We start from the raw sequence: 17,497 nt of genomic DNA on the forward strand, positions 1-17,497 counted from the left end.
AAGGAGATGTGGGTCTCAGCTGAGAGCACCAAGCTGTCATGCTTACATTGGGGGCCCGCTGGTCACCTGGGGCAGGGACGGAAGAGAACCCCATCCAGCTTCCAACAGAACATCTCGGTCAGAACGCCTACTCCTTGGGCAAGCCCCTTCACACAATGGAGAGCTTCTCCATTTAACTGGTGTCTGGTTATCGGCTGTCCTGACTATCCAACAAATGAAAACCTAAATCGGCTTTGAGGACACATCTTTCCATTATATGTTTCAAGGATATGTTCGCCATCTCCTTACAACAAAGCACATTTTTACCTCATAAGGCCACACACAGCGGAAAAGAGCAATGACAAAAATAAAAACATAAACACAAAATGACTCAAATATATTTATTCCTGTGCGTATGGATGTATGTTGTGCCACAGATATTTTGCTCCTAAAATCTTCTCTCCTTTCACTTACCTCCGTTCCGCACTTTATCCTGCAGGAACGGGGCTCCGCGTGGGAGGGAGACGGCAGAAAAGGAAGGCTGGTCACCAGGATACTGTGGTGATGGCAGCGGGACATCATTCGGAGCTCAGTCACCAAGCAGGAAAGGCTGAGAATTCGTTAGCAGCCCAGATAGAAGACCATCGCTCCCATCACCATTTGGAACGAAAGTGTACCTCCAGAAAAAGCCGTTTACTGCTTTGTCTGCAGAAAGCGCTAGAACAGTGAACCAAAGAGACAAAACAGCCTTTAGTGAATATTTATGGCACTTAAGAAAGTGTACATTGTAATTAGCCATATGCTCTGCTTGCACAGCCCAACAAGAAATGGGCTCGGCTAGCGAGAGCTCCAAGGCTGGTTTCGGCTCAAAAGCACAATGGCTATTGAGGAAGGACTAAGGCACAAAGGAAAGCTACAGCGCCTTCCCATCCTTTAGCTTCAATCAGAAATGGATGAGAACTCTTCCGTCATAAGTCTTCAATTGTAGCCACGTTGCTGAAGTATGTATCCCAACCAGAGTTCCTGGCTTGGGGTACAGGGAGGGACGGCCCTCCTGAGCTAAAGCCCCAGCCCTAAAATTGTAGATCCTGGGACCTATTTACAAAGGAACCAGAATGCATCTGTGTTACAAAGATAATGTTGTTTTACATTAGCATTTCCGGATAAGAAAAAATGGTTCAGAGATGGGGCCTACACCCAAGAGTGGTCCCAGAGAGCCAACTAACTAACGCACAAACAAAAACCCACAAACTTTTGAGAACTTGGTTCTATGTGCTGCTTTGCCAACTGCGCGACTTTCCGTAAATACAGTATCTAACCCCCTGTAGCCTTCATCTGTCATTTCCATAAGGTGAGGGCTGCACTCAGCGAGTTTTAACAAATGGTATTCAAAATGTGTGTGGGTATGCATGCGCCCTCTCCAACAGCCTCATTTTCTTGAGATAAACCATTAACTTTCATTAGATTTGAAAAGGTCCTGTGACCCCCCCCCCCCAAAAAAAAAAAAGTTTGAAGGAAGAATCGTAGCCCTGGTAGGAGAGGAAAATGAAACAGAATAGTCACGACCTCGTGCTGGAACAGAAAATTGACAAGAGGATTTCATTTGCTCTGTTTGGCTGAGGATAAGCCACTTTTCTCATGCAAATGAAGGCCGAGAAGGAAGATGAGTTTATATTGTTTAAAATGCAATGTTATTTTTTGGCTCGAACAGTTGGATCCCAGTAAATTAGGGATTAATTTGATTCTGAAAATCATGCAAATTCTCTTTGTGAATTTGTGCATTAATGTAACTTTCTTCTAAGTGACTTTTGCTATGGGGAGATAAGATTTGGCTACATTCTTCTCATGACGGAAAAACTCAAGGACAAGAGCCCTTAGACTGAACAAGACTTAATGGATGATAAAGACTCTTTTATAATCTAATCTATTTGGTTCCCGCTGTTATGTTTTGATTTGGGGTTGACTTCACCATCAGATAACAGGGCAGCAAGTATGCAATTCCCACAGTCAACAACTCCTCCTCCTTCTCCTGGCTCTTGTCCCAACCTACTCATCCAGTGGTGCAGCCAAGAAGAAAGTCATCTCTGGAATCCAAGCCCCACCAGGCAGAGGGAGAGGCTTTGCTGCTTTAATGCTGTATCCCTCACACCTCGAACAGTGCCCAGGGTAAGCCGGTTGCTCAGCAAGCGTTCGCTGAATGAATTGTAATACGAATTTCAGGATGGCTTACGTTTGGTGATGTATCTTTCTGAGACTGAGTTGGTCAAGTGTATCAAACTTGGTTCTCTGACCTCTACTTTGGCTTCCTATTTTCTGAAAGCAATGTAAGTTGCTCACTTTGATTGATAGAGCCCATTTGGGGCTAAGACTCCCGATTCACAGGTTACATCATCTTTGTGCAATAGGTAAGCAACTAAAGTGGTTTAGGTGTTCTAGTAGCGTCCCAGATCTTAATCGTGGGGAACTTGGAGGCTTTTGTCCTTGGATAAGACACATTTTCACCCACCCTATGGAATCACAGCCTCAATTTATCAATCCCCCACGAGACTGGCAAATTCACCCTCTCGGCCTGTATTCTGTTGTGTAACTCTCCTCCCATGTAAGAAACAGCAGCAATGGCCACAACAATAACACTGACACCTTCATGGAGATTGGGCACTCAGGAATGAATCTGTTGAATTAGATGAATGCCCCTATTATCTAAGCCTAGTGCCTCTTGAGACAACATGTAAAACTAAACTCTTAGCAAGCACAGTCTAAATTCAAACACTGTTAATGGCTAATTTCCTTCATATTTCATATCCCGCTACTGAAATTCCTGAATTTTAGATCTACCTCAATGTACACTCCTTTGTTTTATGACTAAAGTTTGAGACAGAGCAATGGCCTATTTCTCCGCATTAAACTTTGATGTATTTTAGTGTATGTTTCTTTGCCACCTTAAGGATGGTTTCTGAACTATGGTTCTTGGGTTGAGCGGCCAGATGTCAGAGACATGTCCATCTCACCGCTACCTCTGTTTTCTTTTTGCTTCTCCTCCCTTTGTCTTCTTGCTCCTTCCTCCCAGACATCTACCCACAAAAGTTGGCTTCCTGACCTGGTTATTTCCTTCATTTTCACGGTGCTATATTTGTTAAGGCATGTTGCACACTGACAATCAAGGGTTATCTCGGGAGGAAGGTTTTTGCAGAAGGAAAAATATTCTTCAGATTATTTTAAGAGACAGTAACTCTGGGTACCTCTAGGCTAGTGTACAACACTGATTTCCAAGGATTTGATGCAACACAACATACACAAAGTTTATTATCTCACACATCAAATTTCAGTAGACCCCTGGGACACCAAATTACCTATGAAGCAAAAGACATGACACAGTGCTTAGGTGCACAGGTGCACCTAAAATGGTAACGACTGAGTATATTTGCTTCAAAGCTTTATGTAATTCACCAGATAAAGCTAACCCCCTTTTTCCCCCTCATAGCCCAAAAAGTATGTACTGGATAGATACCTTAATCTAAACATTATTTTAATTTTTTATTATTTAAAATACCCTAAATGTTCAATACTCCTGAAGTATAAAAGATACAGGTACTGTAAAATTATGGGAGAAAAGACTTAAGAAAAAGGGAAATGAGAAAGGAGTGGTTAGATGGAGGAAAAGATGTCCTCAAAATGGAACTCTTTGCTGAGAGCCACAGATGCAGTACCTTGGGTCTCAGGAGAGCTTTAATTAGTCCAGCTTTTCCTTCAGCGCGGGCTCAGAAGCCCTGGCAGTGATTGTAAATTAGGGCAAAGAAATCCAGCTGGGCCTGGGTGGGTTAAGGGGGAAGGGCAGGCTCTTAAAGGGGTAGCAACCATTTGAAAGAGCAATAGATACCTCTGATCCCCATGATCCCAGCCATAGGCCCTTGAACCTACCAGCACCAACCCACTCCACCTTCCACATTCCCCATCTCAGTCAGTAGTGCCTCCATTTTTCCAGTCACTGACGCCAGAAATGTAGGAGTCATTCTCAATTTCTCTTCTGCTTTTGCAACATGCAATCATCAGTTTTTGCAGCTTTTACCTTAAATTGGACTTCATTTCTTCATCCCCCATTATCTGGGTTAAGGCCTCCCGCCCTCACTGGGTCTGAGGCCTGCCCGGGCCATTACAACGGTATCTCAGCGGTACATCTGTGTTTGACTGTTGTCCCATCACCTTGCAAAAATCCCACCCTAGCTTCAAACACTGCGGCGGTTCCCCACCACAGGAAAAAGTTCAGACTCCTCCGCGCTGCGGGTGTGGCCTCTATCGCCCCATCAGAACTCATTTCTGATATCCCCAGGTGCACCTTCTGCTCTCAGAGGAACCATCTCCTCCATATTGGGGTATATATACTAAAAGGAACAGTTTTTTGCTAACTGAAAATACATAATCTTTTAGGGAGTAAAATGAAATAATCCAGTTCCTACCTAGTGCTTTATTAATTGAACTATATATCATGCAAACTATTAATTTACATTTTTTCACTGCACACATTATGATGTCAGTTTTTTTCAAAAGTCAAACATATAACTCTTTGACCAGTATAGAATAAACCCAAGATAGATATTTTAATTAATGAAGGAACCAAGTAGGGTGGTAAAGCTGCTTCTAAGAGCATTTGAGAAACTGGTTATTTCTAGGAAAAGAACCCAGAATGCTAAAATAAGATGGCTAGCTTAAATACAAAATGAGTTAATGTTTTACAGGGCAGTGAAATAATAGACAATCTTTTCTATTGAACATAATCACTTATATCTCTACCAAACAAAAATCTATAAATTTTCACAGAACTGCATGGTGCCTGGATTCTAATTCATAGTAAATAGCAAAGTCAAACCCAGGCAAATTCTACAGAATGACGTAATCCTGCATGAGACCATTAAACAACACTGCAGGATTGCACTGAAGTGCATACTACAGTCTTCTTCCTGCTTTCTTACTATTTTCAAGTACAGGACCATTTTTTATTAACGATGGAGTTTTTGTATTATTAAAACATGTCTCACGAACCTCTTCCACCAGTGTTTTGGCACTACAGTAATCACTTCCTGAGTCAACAAAGCTCTCCGGAACGTAATGTTTTTACGTCCTCCTAAGATGTCCCACATAAATATTCTTGGAATCTTGTGTAGGCTCCCATGAGTTTGAAAAGAAAATAGATGTATTGTATTAAATAGCTATCAATAGTGTATAGTTACGTGGATATTAACAATGTAGTAATAACTACCAAAGTCATAGTAATAATGCAATTAGCAGCCCCCCCAAAGGAGCTAAGAGAGAAGAGCAATATAGAAATGGCTTTAAGACTCCACCAGATGGCCTGAAGGAAAAAGTAAGAAGATGGTAAAAAGAAAAACGAAAGAAAATGGTAGGAATTGTTCCAAATATGTAACCCACAACAAATATAAATGGACTTAATGCACCTATTAAAATACAGAGACTATCAAATTGAATGGATCAAAAAAAGATTCTTCTTCCAGAAACATGCCTAGAATGTAACAAAACCAAAAGGATGAAAATGAAAAGATGACAAAGAAAGTAATTTCAAAAATCTGATGCAGCAACCACATTAATAATTAATGTTAATTATCTAATTAACATTAGACAAAAGTAAGACAAAAAGCATTAAAAAGAGCTATTTATTATGATAAAGAGAATGACTTAATGGGTACTTTTATGACCTACAGAAATAAAAACAACTTGATAAAAACTCAAAAATGGTAATCATTTATTAAAAACATATATGGTATAAAAACTGACACATTTATTAAAAACAGATGCATCTAGCAGAAAAAAATCCAGAAGTAATACAGACTATTTGAATAATATTAACAAGCTTGATCTAACATATAGAGAACATTACATCCAAACAAATGGAGAATATTTTATTTTTTAAAAAAAATACTTCAGTTACAGCTGTCCCACCTCATTGTTCTCCCTTGCCCCTCCCCCCCCCACGCATTATCTATGACCATGAGTTCTCTATTCTGGTTCCTTGGCTTGCTCCTTCCCTTTCTTTCCCCTGTCATCCCCCTCCCTCACACTCCCCCTCCCCCCCAGCACTGTCAGTTTGTTCTTCATTTCCATGTCTCTGGCTCTATTTTGCTCATTGGTTAAATTGAGAATATTTTCAATACATTCAGTACATTTTTCTAAAGTAACCACACACTAGGTCACAAGAAAACACAATTTCCGAAGACTCAGTATCATCTCTGTTCATGAATCATTTAAATTAGTAATGAACAATAAAAATATGGTTTAAAAGTGGCAACCACTTTAATTGGGAACTAAAAAAAGCACTTATAGATAATAGTTCATCGGGTAAAGAGGAAATCATAATGTCATAGAACATTTTAAACTAAAGACACGGACGGCGCTGTGTGACAGAACCTGTGGACAGAGCAGAGCCCCGGCAGAAATGCAAAGCCTTGAGCATAATTATTCTTTAAAGAAAGAGAAAATTGAAAGGAAGCTAAACTTTCAAGCCACATAGCTAGTAAGAGAATTACAGAGTAACAAAAGTAAGTTAAGAAAGCAAAGAATTGATAGAATTCATAAAATAGAAAACAAAAAATACAGATAGAAAACTCAGAAAATAAAAACTGGTTCTTTAATAAGGAATAAAGCAGAAAACCTCTGGCAAGACTGATAAGAATGGAACACTGAACAATGAACAATATTAAGATTGAAAATAGGGCACAAATACAGCTGGAACATGATTTTAAGAAACCCTGAGAGAACAAGATGAACAAGTTTATTCCAAAATGAACTTGGGTTCATTTTATATTGGTAAAAGAGTCATATTCCTCACTTTTGAAAATTTTTCTTTGACATCATGACGTGTGGGAGTGAAAAATTAAAAATTAATATTTCATATGATATATGGCTAAATTAATAAACTGTTAGGCAGAAATCAGATTATTTCATTTTACTCCCTAAATGTTTTTTAAAAGACGTTGTATAAAACTAGCTAAAATAGAAACATTTCTATAGAAATAACTAAAAGTAATTAAAGAACACAAAATCACAAAGATACGTGATGTCTACTCACCCACCCACCCACCTATGTCTGCAATGAAGAGCCTGTTTCTGGAAAACAAGCCAAAATGAGACGGTTTCATGGAGAGATTTACCAAACACTTTCATTCATTTTACTAAGCACTATAATCCCACTGCCAAATCCAGATAAGGTCAGTAGGAAGAACAGAAAACTATCGGCCTATCTCACTCTCTCGGCTGTAAAATTGTGGATAAAACATTAGCCGGTTGCACCCCTTCCGTCCAATATTGTGTGGGGGTCATGACCTGGACAATGGAATACTATGCAGCTGTTAAAACCAGCCTTCGGACGTGGACGAATGAGGGGACTAAGGGAGGCGACCCCTGACCCCGGGCCCTGCCACAACTTTCTTCACCTTTCCAACCCACAGGCTGCTGTTTATCCTCAAACACCTTAGCAGCCATCGCCTCCTGCCCCACAGAGCAATCTTTCCCCTTTTGTGTTTCCTTCGTACTTTGTCAATATTTCTATGAGCAAATCTGTCTCACAGTTGTGCAAGGCTTGTAGGATTGGGAAGAAATGTTGAACAGTACCCTTCTCCAAAGGGTCCAGAACGCTCCCTCCCCACCTCTCATACTGAACTGATTGATACGAAAAGACAAGTAATGCTGAGTCGCCACCAAGCCGCCCAACGGTTATCGCGCCCTCTAAGCCCCGAAGCAGGGGCCTGAGTTGGACGCGGCTGCAGTTCCCGTTTTCTCCATCGGAAAGGGCGCCTCTCGCCAAGCCACTTCCTCTTCCTCTCTGTTCCAGCGGCGCGGGCACCGATCCATCTCCGAGAAAAGCTCGGTAACAGGAAGCGGAGGCCAGGGTACCGGGCATCCAGCTCGGATCCCACGTCCTCCGCGCGCAGCCCAGGATTCCGCACCGCCTGCGCCCCGCGCTCCACCCGCTCCACGCCCGCTCCCACCCCAGCGGGACCAGAGCGGGTACCGGGGGAGCGAGGGCCCCGCCAGAGTCCCGGGCACCATGGAGGTGGAGGAGGCGTTCCAGGTGGTGGGGGAGATGGGCATCTACCAGATGTACTTGTGCTTCCTGCTGGCAGTGCTGCTGCAGGTGAGTGCCCCCGCCCCAACAGCGCCCCGCACCTCCTGCTCCCGGCGTTCGGCCGCGGGCGAGGCGTCCTCCTCCCCCCGCAAGGCTGGGCCCCACGCTCAGGCTCTGCGGGAACACCCGAGGTGGGGGGCACCTTCCAGCCTAACCCCACCGTGAGGGCAGGGCTGGGCCCCAGGACGCCAGGATCACCGGCCAGCCTGTCAGCCTCGGATCCTCCCACTATGGCGGTTCCTCCAGGTCCACCCATCCCGTCACCTCCAGTGGGGAAAAGAGTGTGTGTGTGTGTGTGTATGTGTGTGTGCATGCGCGTGTTAGGTGGGCGTTATGACCAGCTGGTTACTAAGCGGGGCAAAATCCTGTTGTTACCTGTGATCCACTGTGAATAGGAAAGCGAATTGTTGCTTTAACCTGTGGCGCTGACACCTTGGGATCGAGACCTCCGAGAGAGCCCTGGCGACCTGCCGCTGAAGGGTCCGGGCTGGAGCAGCCTCCTTCAGCTCTGGCTATTCGCTTACTGCCTTTAACTGGATTTGGGGGGGCTCCCTATTCCAGAGGTTGTCAATGCACAGGTTTATTTCTCTCTGGTTTCAGTTCTGCTGGGTCATTCTGCCCAGAGGTCAGCGTCGGCTGAGCCTTCTGTAAGGAGAACAGTGCTGTCTACAATGTGTGGCTATGAAATGGAACCGAATTCTCAGACGCAGTTTTCACATCCCAACCTAAAAATGTGTGTTCCCAGTGCTCAAGGTCACTGTAAATAACGATTTTCCAAGCAAAACTTTCTCCTCTTTTGCCCGCTTAAAGGTTCTGTTTGACATCAATTACTTCTTCCAATATTCTTAAAGACATTTTATTCACAGATTCTTCATTAGTATTTACTGTGAGTCAGCCATTTTACGCATTCCTTCATTCAACAGATATTTAATAAGTGCCTACTATGTGTTTAGCAGGGGCTGCACTTGGACAAATCAGAAACCCCTTCCCCGTGAAGTTTGTATTCTAGTGGGGTGGGTGAGGCAGGCAGCCAGATTGCAATAAGGGACATTTTGAGGGAGGTACAGGATGGTATAAGTATAACCAGTCATAACTGTAACCAGTTCATCGGTTGCTTAAACCTTGTGTGAGATAACTGCTCTACAGGAAGATGGGGGTGGGGGGAGGAGAGGGTGGACTTACTGTTTCATTTTCACTAAAATGATTGAAAGTTCAGTTGATTTTTTAGCACCAGCCAGCACTGCTCAAATGCTGGACTGGAAGACGAAAGCACTTGGTTCTCCAGTGAAGCAAGCTCTCAGCTCACAAATATGCAGTATCCTGACGTTTCTTTGTCTTCGCTTTAAATGCACTTTCCCTGTAAGGGAAAACGGTTTGTGCTAAATTACAAAAGAGTGTTTAAAACAGAACAGGATCATAATCTTGCAGTCTTTTAAGCCTGGTTTCATTTGTAATACTTTTTCTTTGGGAAAATTCTTTCCCTGGTCTAACCAAGAAGTCCAGGAACGTAACTCCCTGGCTAAGAAATCCCACCTCCCCACTCCCCCAGCCCTGCATTCTACCTTTCTTGCCGCTATCTTTTTATCTGCCTAGCCAGGAATCCAGCAACCTGGAATAAGTTTGTATTGAGTGGAGTGTGGCACTGAAAAGTCCACTGTTCAGGGTTCAGGTCCCATTAAGATTCCCTGACTGTTCTTTGTGGTTGACTTGGACAGTTAGGTTAGATTTTGGTACCAAAGAGGCCTAAGCCCTTGACCATGACTCTTCACTGAACTCTGCCTGATGTGTGGTTAGTATTTGCCGTAGAAAAACCAGGTCTTAGAATGCTGGGAATGAAGTGACTCACTGTTTATCTTATACACGTGGCCTGGGGAGGCGCTCCTCCCCTTACCTTTGTCAACACATGCGAGGCCCCGGGCTAGGCGAAGATGGTTCACAGCTGTCACATATTTATGAAGACTCAACCACCCCTTTGAGATATGTGAGACAGGTGGTCCTAGGATCGCCCCCAGTTATCCTGGATATGAGAATGGAGTTCCCAGAAGACTTCTCTACCAAGTCTGCTATTGGAGAGGCTCAGGCTGTGGCGGATGGTCTGCAGAGCCGCAGGCCAAGGGAGTCCCATGCACGGTTGTAGTACGATGCTATCTACCAGCATTCTCTGGGGGTTGCTTCCTCCGACAGAGGAAAAAGTCGCAAGTTCTTTTCAGAGTTGGCTTACATGGAAGGAGGTTAACGTTGTCTGCTTTTGAAACCAAAGCATTTGTCTACCGTTGCCCAAGGAAGGTGCGGATCAACTGCGAGCCCCGGACATTGTAGATGGGACTGTCAGGGACGGGGCCTGTCAGGGACGGGGCCGGGCCTCAGCAGGAGCCTTTTCTGCTGCTGAGAGTTGGTTAACGACCAACCTTGGCTGAGAAACGCAAAACCAGGGGGACAGAGATGGAAACTTGACGGGTCCTTTGATGCGTTCTTCCTCCTGGGACTATGATTACTTTTTAAATGGCTTTCATCTCCATTCACTTCAAACACGTTCAAGTTCAAATAAAAAGACAAAACCACATTACAAAGCCAGCGCTAAAGATCTTTCGGTTAACTGCTTTCTTGGATTATTAGTACTGTCATATAGCTCCTCAAAAGTGACTTCAGGTACCTTTGGCTGGGAGACAGTCCTTCATGTCTGTGCAGATGTGATCGTTGGCGTCTCTGTAGTGTTCAGCTTTCAGACACCTAAAGAATATATGCAGATTTCACAGATTCCTCTTGGGCATAAGATGCAAATGCCCTGCGACAGCAATATGTGGTTTTAAAGTGTATCAGCAAAATCTAAGGGGAAAAAATGGCTTCACATAAAAATGGTTGTCTTGCCCCGGCTGGTGTGGCTCAGTGTATTGAGCACCAGACGAAACAGAGTCGCCGGTTTGATCCCCAGTCAGGACACATGCCTGGGTTGTGGGCCAGGTTCCCAGTAGGGGGCAGGAAGAAGCAACCACACATTCATGTTTCTCTCCCTCTCTTTCTCCCTCCCTTCCCCCCTCTCTAAAACTAAAGAAATAAAACCTTAAAAGATAAATAAAAATGGTTGTTTTAAGAATAAGCAGTAAGATTTACAATTTTACAGTTAGAAAAATTCTTCCCTCAGGCTAGAGCTATTTGTGGCATTTAAATATGAATACTTCTGTTGACTTTATTGCTGTTTCTTTTTTCTGATGCTGACCCAGACTCAGTGCCATCACTACCGGTTTAGGTTTGAGTGTGTGTGCGCCTGTTTGCCAACCTGTCTGGAGGAGGAAGGCTGGAGTCCACTTCTTTGCTCTTTGGTCTCTTTAGACATAAATGAAAGCAGATCCTGCTTCTCTGCTCGAAGCCAGAGACTCCAGCTCCTGGATTCTTCTCAGGATCTCGAATCAGAGGTTGCATTCTAATTCGCGCGGGATTTAAAACAGCCATTAACCGACAGAAATGTGTAACCTGTAACAAGCATTTGTTTCACCAGCAAAATTGTGATGCTGCTGTAAGTGAGCCTCAGCTTGGGCTGTACTACTCTGGCGTTCCAGAATCCCTTAGTCTCGTGTCAGCTCTTACTAACCCCAACCTGATGTTTCAGATCCTGAAACTACCAGTGCATCCAAATCGTCCACGCAATAAACATCTTTTCGCAGCGTTTTGGAAAGGGCAATGACTGAACAAGTGTTTTGCGGAAAAGAAAACTATTCCTATAATAGTCACACATGTAAAGATGTTTACCTTCAGTGCTCATATGGGGAAGGCATATTAAAAAGACTATGAAATATCATTTCACACTTATTAGATTAGCAAACATTAACTAGTCTCCCAGCACAGGTGTGATGAAAATGAGACGTAGAAACCGCACCATCAAGAGAATGAATTGTCCTGTCAAGTGAAATTAAAAGCCCGTGTTGGACTCCGAGGTGGACGTCCCACAATATCTCTTAACCATGTGCATAAGGGGATGTGTATAGGACATTTACTGCAACGCTTTTTGTAGTAACGGAAATTAGAGGCCACCTAAGTGATTCTCAAAAACAGACTGGATAATAAAAATGTAGTATAAATTTGATAGGATATAACACTTAAAGCGAATGAACCAGATCTGTACAATAGCTACGTACATGGCTGAATCTCTAAAACACAAAGTTAAGTGGAAAAAAAACTAACCAGCCAAATATGTACAATGTGCCGCAAACTCTTATCCTAAATGTTTAGGACATACGAGACAAGACTATGCTTGGTTTGTGAATGCGTATGAACAACGGGGCACTGTGAACACAGGGCGTGGAAGGATCCACTCCCAGGCCATGGAACTGGTTGCCTCTTGGGAAGGGAGGGAACGGTGCTGGGAGGGGAGGGGTGCAAAGGAGGTTTCCTCGGTGTCTGTAATATTGTATATTAAAAACCTGAAGCAAACATGATAAAGTGTTACTTGCTAATTGTGGTGGTGAATCGTGTTTTATTGATTTTGCTTTTGTGTTATCTTTTCAAAATTAAATAATGGTAAAGAAAAGATCCGTATACCTAGGAGAGAATGCTACAGCTCACTGATGGAGAATAGCAGTTCACTCTTTTACTGATATTCCTTTAACCAGTTGTGGCTGTGAACTGTGGTCACGCAACACTTGGGAGGGCGAGAGAGAGCGAGTTTCATTCAGGGTGTGTTATCAAACTTTGGAGAGAACCCTGTCACAGCTCTTACCTGCTGGCATTCGTCACCATGTCCCACTCTCCCCAGGGAATTCATAGGAGGACTGACTTTTGACGAGGTGTCTCCAAAGTGGATAGCTGATGGTTCTCACCTTGCAACCACAAGCCCATGGTGAAGTTCATCCCGTGAACATCAGTGAAGACCTCTGTTCCGTTTCATCATTAAGGCCAGCTCTCCTGCCCCTGGGGATTCTCACCACCACCAGGGGTTCAGCTGTGACTAGAGGCTTTAGTAAGAGTTTCATGGCTGTCATGGCACCAGAACATGCGACCGTCTACCGGGGTCCTATGCTAGTTTAAGCAAGTTTTATCCTGCCCTTACCCTCTGATTTAGTTCCGCCTGCCCTCAGACAGTGGGTCGGATCTTGGACCATAATCTGGGGATCGTCTGCCCAACGTGCCTTCCGTGAGCTTAGGTGGGTGAGTGGGGCCCCATAGGTCAATGGCAGCTGGCCACACTTGCCCCCAGGAAGCTGCTGTTGTCTTTAGACAGACACTGCCCCCTGGTGCAAAGCGAGTGGAGCTGCAAACCTATCAGACCCTAGGATTTCCATTGTGGGTGTTATGGAGATCCAGGAGGCCTGTGGAGGTTTTGGAAGCTCCTTTGAGCCTGGAGCATCTCCAGAATTGGGATGTGCCTTGGGAAGCAACTAGCCCAACACCTCTACAGCACCCAGAGCTCCAGGTGCATGTCTGGCCAGGGCCACCCACAGCTGCTTGGCGTGTGCCTTCACAAAGAAGGTATCACCTTCCAAGACAACACAGAAAGAGTCATTAAAAATGTGGACAGAGGCAATGTGAAGACGGCAGGAAAAACGCTAGACTCCAATGCCCCGTGACAGTCAGCCGCAGGGTGGCTGAGTGGACTTCCCAGGTGGCCCCTCCCCCCTCACTGCGCTCTAGGAAATGGCTGGATCATAAAAGTTTACTTCACTTGTTTTGCAAGTTCAGGATTTCTTAATGTTGCCCAGGGCCCAGCGGTGAGTTGGTGTTATGTCAGTGTTGACCTTGAGAATGCCAGCTTTTCTGAATGCGGCTCATCACTACAGTCAGACGCTGCCTTCCAAGGAGGAGCCATGAAGTCAAAGACACATAGAGCTCAGGAATCCTCTCTGATTTCCTGAGCCAGCCCTGCGACAGAAGCGAACATCTGCCCGCATTCCCGGGGACTGGATGCTACTCAACAAATAGTACGTAGCTGTAGAAGAGCGAGAAAATACAGGGGAAAAAGGACAAAAATTACCAGAACACTGTCACCCAGAGCTAAAACATGCTCACCTTTTGACGGTATTGCCTTCCAGACTTTTGATTATACAAATACGTACATTGATCACTTTTTGCAAAACAAATGTATTTTAACCTGATTTTACTTGTCATGCAATATTGGGAGTGCCTGCTGGTGCTCATAAGTGAACAGATATGTCTTTTTTAATGGCTGTAGCACCGTGTTCGGGGTGTTCTTTTTAAACTGTGAAACATTTTAGATGAAGTACAGAGAATAATATCACAAACACACATGTACCTACTTCTAGATTTAATAAGTGCTAATATATATATATATATATATTTTACTTATTGATTTTTTAGAGAGAGGGGGAGGGAAGGAGAAAGAGGGGGAGAGAAACAGCAATGTGTGGTTGCCTCTCATGTGTCCCCTACCGGGGGGGATCTGGCCTGCAACCCAGGCATGTGCCCTGACTGGGAATCGAACCGGTAACTCTTTGCTTCATAGGCCCATGCTCAATCCACTGAGCTACACCAGCCAGGGCAATAAGTGCTAATATTTTGCCATATTTGTTTAAGGTTCTATTAGTCAAAGTTTGCCCAGAGAAGCAGGAAGCAGAACTCCTAGAATGGAGATACATGTACATGTGTCCATGTGTGCATATGTGTTGCATATGTAATCAACGAATGATTTATTATGAGGACCTGACCAGTGCAATTGTGGAAGCTAGTCCAGCAGTCCCTGTGGGGCTGTTGTCTGTGTTTGATGCTGGGGCTTGAAGCCTGCAGAGTGGGCAGTCCAGGAGGGAAGGGGCATCTGGAGCCCATCGGGATATACTGGAATCTGCATCCCCCTCACTGCCTCCAGCCTCGATGGAGCAAATGCTTTGCGTCCTAGAATTAAACACACACCTGACCCAGGAATCAGAGAAGCTGAAGGAGGGGCCAGGGAAGAGGAATCGGGTTACAGGTGGAGCTGCAGGGTCATGCCAACCAGGTGAGCCAGGGAAGAAGTGGCAACGTGTGGGAGGCACAAGGCAGTTGCCCTGACCTGCATAAAACCCAAAACGGCTGCTCCTTTGCTTTCACGCCTCCCCCCAAATCTTGCCTGCAAGTATCCCTGGCTGCCCACCTTAAATAAAAGCACACAAGCCGACACTTGGCATTGTAACATGGTGTGTATATTTTGTAGTTCCATCTGTCTGGTCCTACCTGTAGTAATGAAACATTTTATTTCTCTACAAATTTACTTAAGTTGAAAGGCCTGAATGAATTTAAAAGAAGAGTACCAAGTAATTAGTAGAAAACCAAATGTGGGTATGTAAACCTCTTACGGGGCGTACTCAGATGACCGAAGTTTGGGAAAAGCTGAGTTAGCTGGCCCTGGGGTAATTCTTCAAAGAACACTAAAAATATGTTCTTTACTTTCCTGACTCTGGTTGGGCTATTTCTTTGTCTAAAATTTCTTTCCTCTGATTTTTGTTTTGATTAACCCCCCTGCCGCCTTTTCACTACCTAGCTCAGGGGTCGCACTTGGGACCATCTGCTTATTCCCCTAGTTGAAATCCCCGTGTGTTTCCTCTGTGCTCTGTGTCATTGCATTCGGATTACGGCCAATGTGGCGTTTGTCAGGACCTGTCTGTATCTGTAGCTCTGGATATATTTCCTGTCTTGCCTTGAATGTATGCGCCTAGAAAGAAACGACTGTTTCTTATCTGTCCTTGATATCACCTAAGACTTGTAATATCGTCCAATGTGTTGTAAAGTGTTGGCCCTCAGTGAACTTTTTTCAAAATTAAACCGAAATAACAGGAAGAAGGTGGACCAGTGGTGGTATTTCCATTTAATCTGGAGAGAGACAGGAACAGATGCAGGTTAACTGGTGTGTCCAAAGTCTTAATTAGTTGTTGGAACCAAGACCAAGTTCTAGATTTACTGGTTTTTAATCTATTATACTTTTTTTCATCCCCTTACACCGTTCTGCAAGGAATTAGTTAAAATATATCACAGGCTCTTGGGTTTCTTGGAAAGATATAGAAGGGTAAGTTGGGGCTTCTTTCCTTTGGGAGAGGACAAATCATTAGGAAATCATAATTTAACTATATCTACACTGTTAAATAATGATGCCAAAATAATATCCCCACAGTAAATAATGCAGGCATTGCATGTCCATGACTTAAGAAAGAAGATGTTAGTGAAGTCTGGGGTGGTTCATTGACTCCAGAAGGAGAGCTGACCTTGAGCTGAACTTCGAAGCAGGGGTTTAGGGAAAAAATGGGTCATTCCAGGTGGAAAAACATAAAATCGGGAAAAGTGTAGAAGAGGAAACAACCTACGCCCTTGCTACACCCGGTGTGGCCCAGACCAGCAGCCTTGACCTCAGCAGAGCTCCTTAGAAATGCAGGCTCTCTGGTCCCTCCCCCGCCTAGGGCATCAAACTGCACATCAGAGCTTGGGAGGCGCGGGTGGGCTGTACAGTGTACTGCTGGCTGGAGAAACATCCCATTGGACCCTCAGCATAGGTTGGTCAGATGTGAATGAATTGGGTAATGCTGTACTACTGGTGTCCGTTCTTACTAGACGAACACGTGACGTTGATCAAGGTGTTGGTTTGCTGAAAGGTTGCCAGAGCCAAGGTCCAGGCCCAGGTTTATAGCTCTCGCGTTCTTTTCGCAGCACACAGTGGGGCATGGTGTCGGGGAATTGAATAGGCCGGCTCAGAGCTTGAACGAGGAGCAGGCGGCAGTGGGCCACCGGTGGGGATCCAGGGTGCTGGGCCGTTTATCACGTATCCACTCCTGGGCTTTGGACCAGAAGAGTTTCACCAGGCGTGTCTCAGGGAGACTGACGTGATGGAGGGATTAGATTAGAGTCCGGAAGAAACGAGACTTAGGGACGCCAGTTATTCAGGACACAGCAACTAAAAATTTTTAAGATCAAGAAAATACGTCATATATCAGTAAATCACCTTAAAAATATTTATGGAACGCTCCCTTTGTGCCGGGCCCCCGGCAGCTGGTCGTGCCCGTGTGGTGCATTTGGCTCAGTCAGTTAGACTCCTGAGCACCAGGTGCCCGGAAGGCTAACAATAATGACAAGAATGAAATCACTTCTGATTTTTCCTGCTTATTTTTTTTTCTCTGAAAAAAGCTCTGGCCCCAAAGTCAGGTNTTGGAGACGCCAGTTATTCAGGACATAGCAACTAAAAATTTTTAAGTTCAAGAAAATACGTCATATATCCGTAAATCACCTTAAAAATATTTATGGAACGCTCCCTTTGTGCCGGGCCCCCGGCAGCTGGTCGTGCCCGTGTGGTGCATTTGGCTCAGTCAGTTAGACTCCTGAGCACCAGGTGCCCGGAAGGCTAACAATAATGACAAGAATGAAATCACTTCTGATTTTTCCTGCTTATTTTTTTTTCTCTGAAAAAAGCTCTGG

The 17,497-nt window shown here is 44.4% G+C and overlaps 1 protein-coding gene across 3 annotated transcripts in view; it reads left to right on the top strand.

Moving 5' to 3' along the window:
- The first annotated feature begins 7,779 nt into the window (after positions 1-7,779).
- The window catches only part of SLC22A15 (solute carrier family 22 member 15), a 63,928-nt gene continuing 54,210 nt past the window's right edge, over positions 7,780-17,497 (top strand). For all 3 annotated transcript variants that reach the window (XM_037038771.1, XM_037038772.1, XM_037038773.1), the window contains exon 1: positions 7,780-8,122. In XM_037038771.1, coding sequence (XP_036894666.1) covers positions 8,036-8,122 — 87 coding nt within the window. In that variant the 5' untranslated portion in view covers positions 7,780-8,035. The remainder of the gene's footprint in view (positions 8,123-17,497) is intronic.

The sequence above is a fragment of the Sturnira hondurensis genome, unplaced genomic scaffold (genome assembly GCF_014824575.4).
Source record: "Sturnira hondurensis isolate 20B ecotype Veracruz unplaced genomic scaffold, ASM1482457v3 Scaffold0024822, whole genome shotgun sequence".
In the NCBI taxonomy this organism is placed as follows: domain Eukaryota; kingdom Metazoa; phylum Chordata; class Mammalia; order Chiroptera; family Phyllostomidae; genus Sturnira; species Sturnira hondurensis.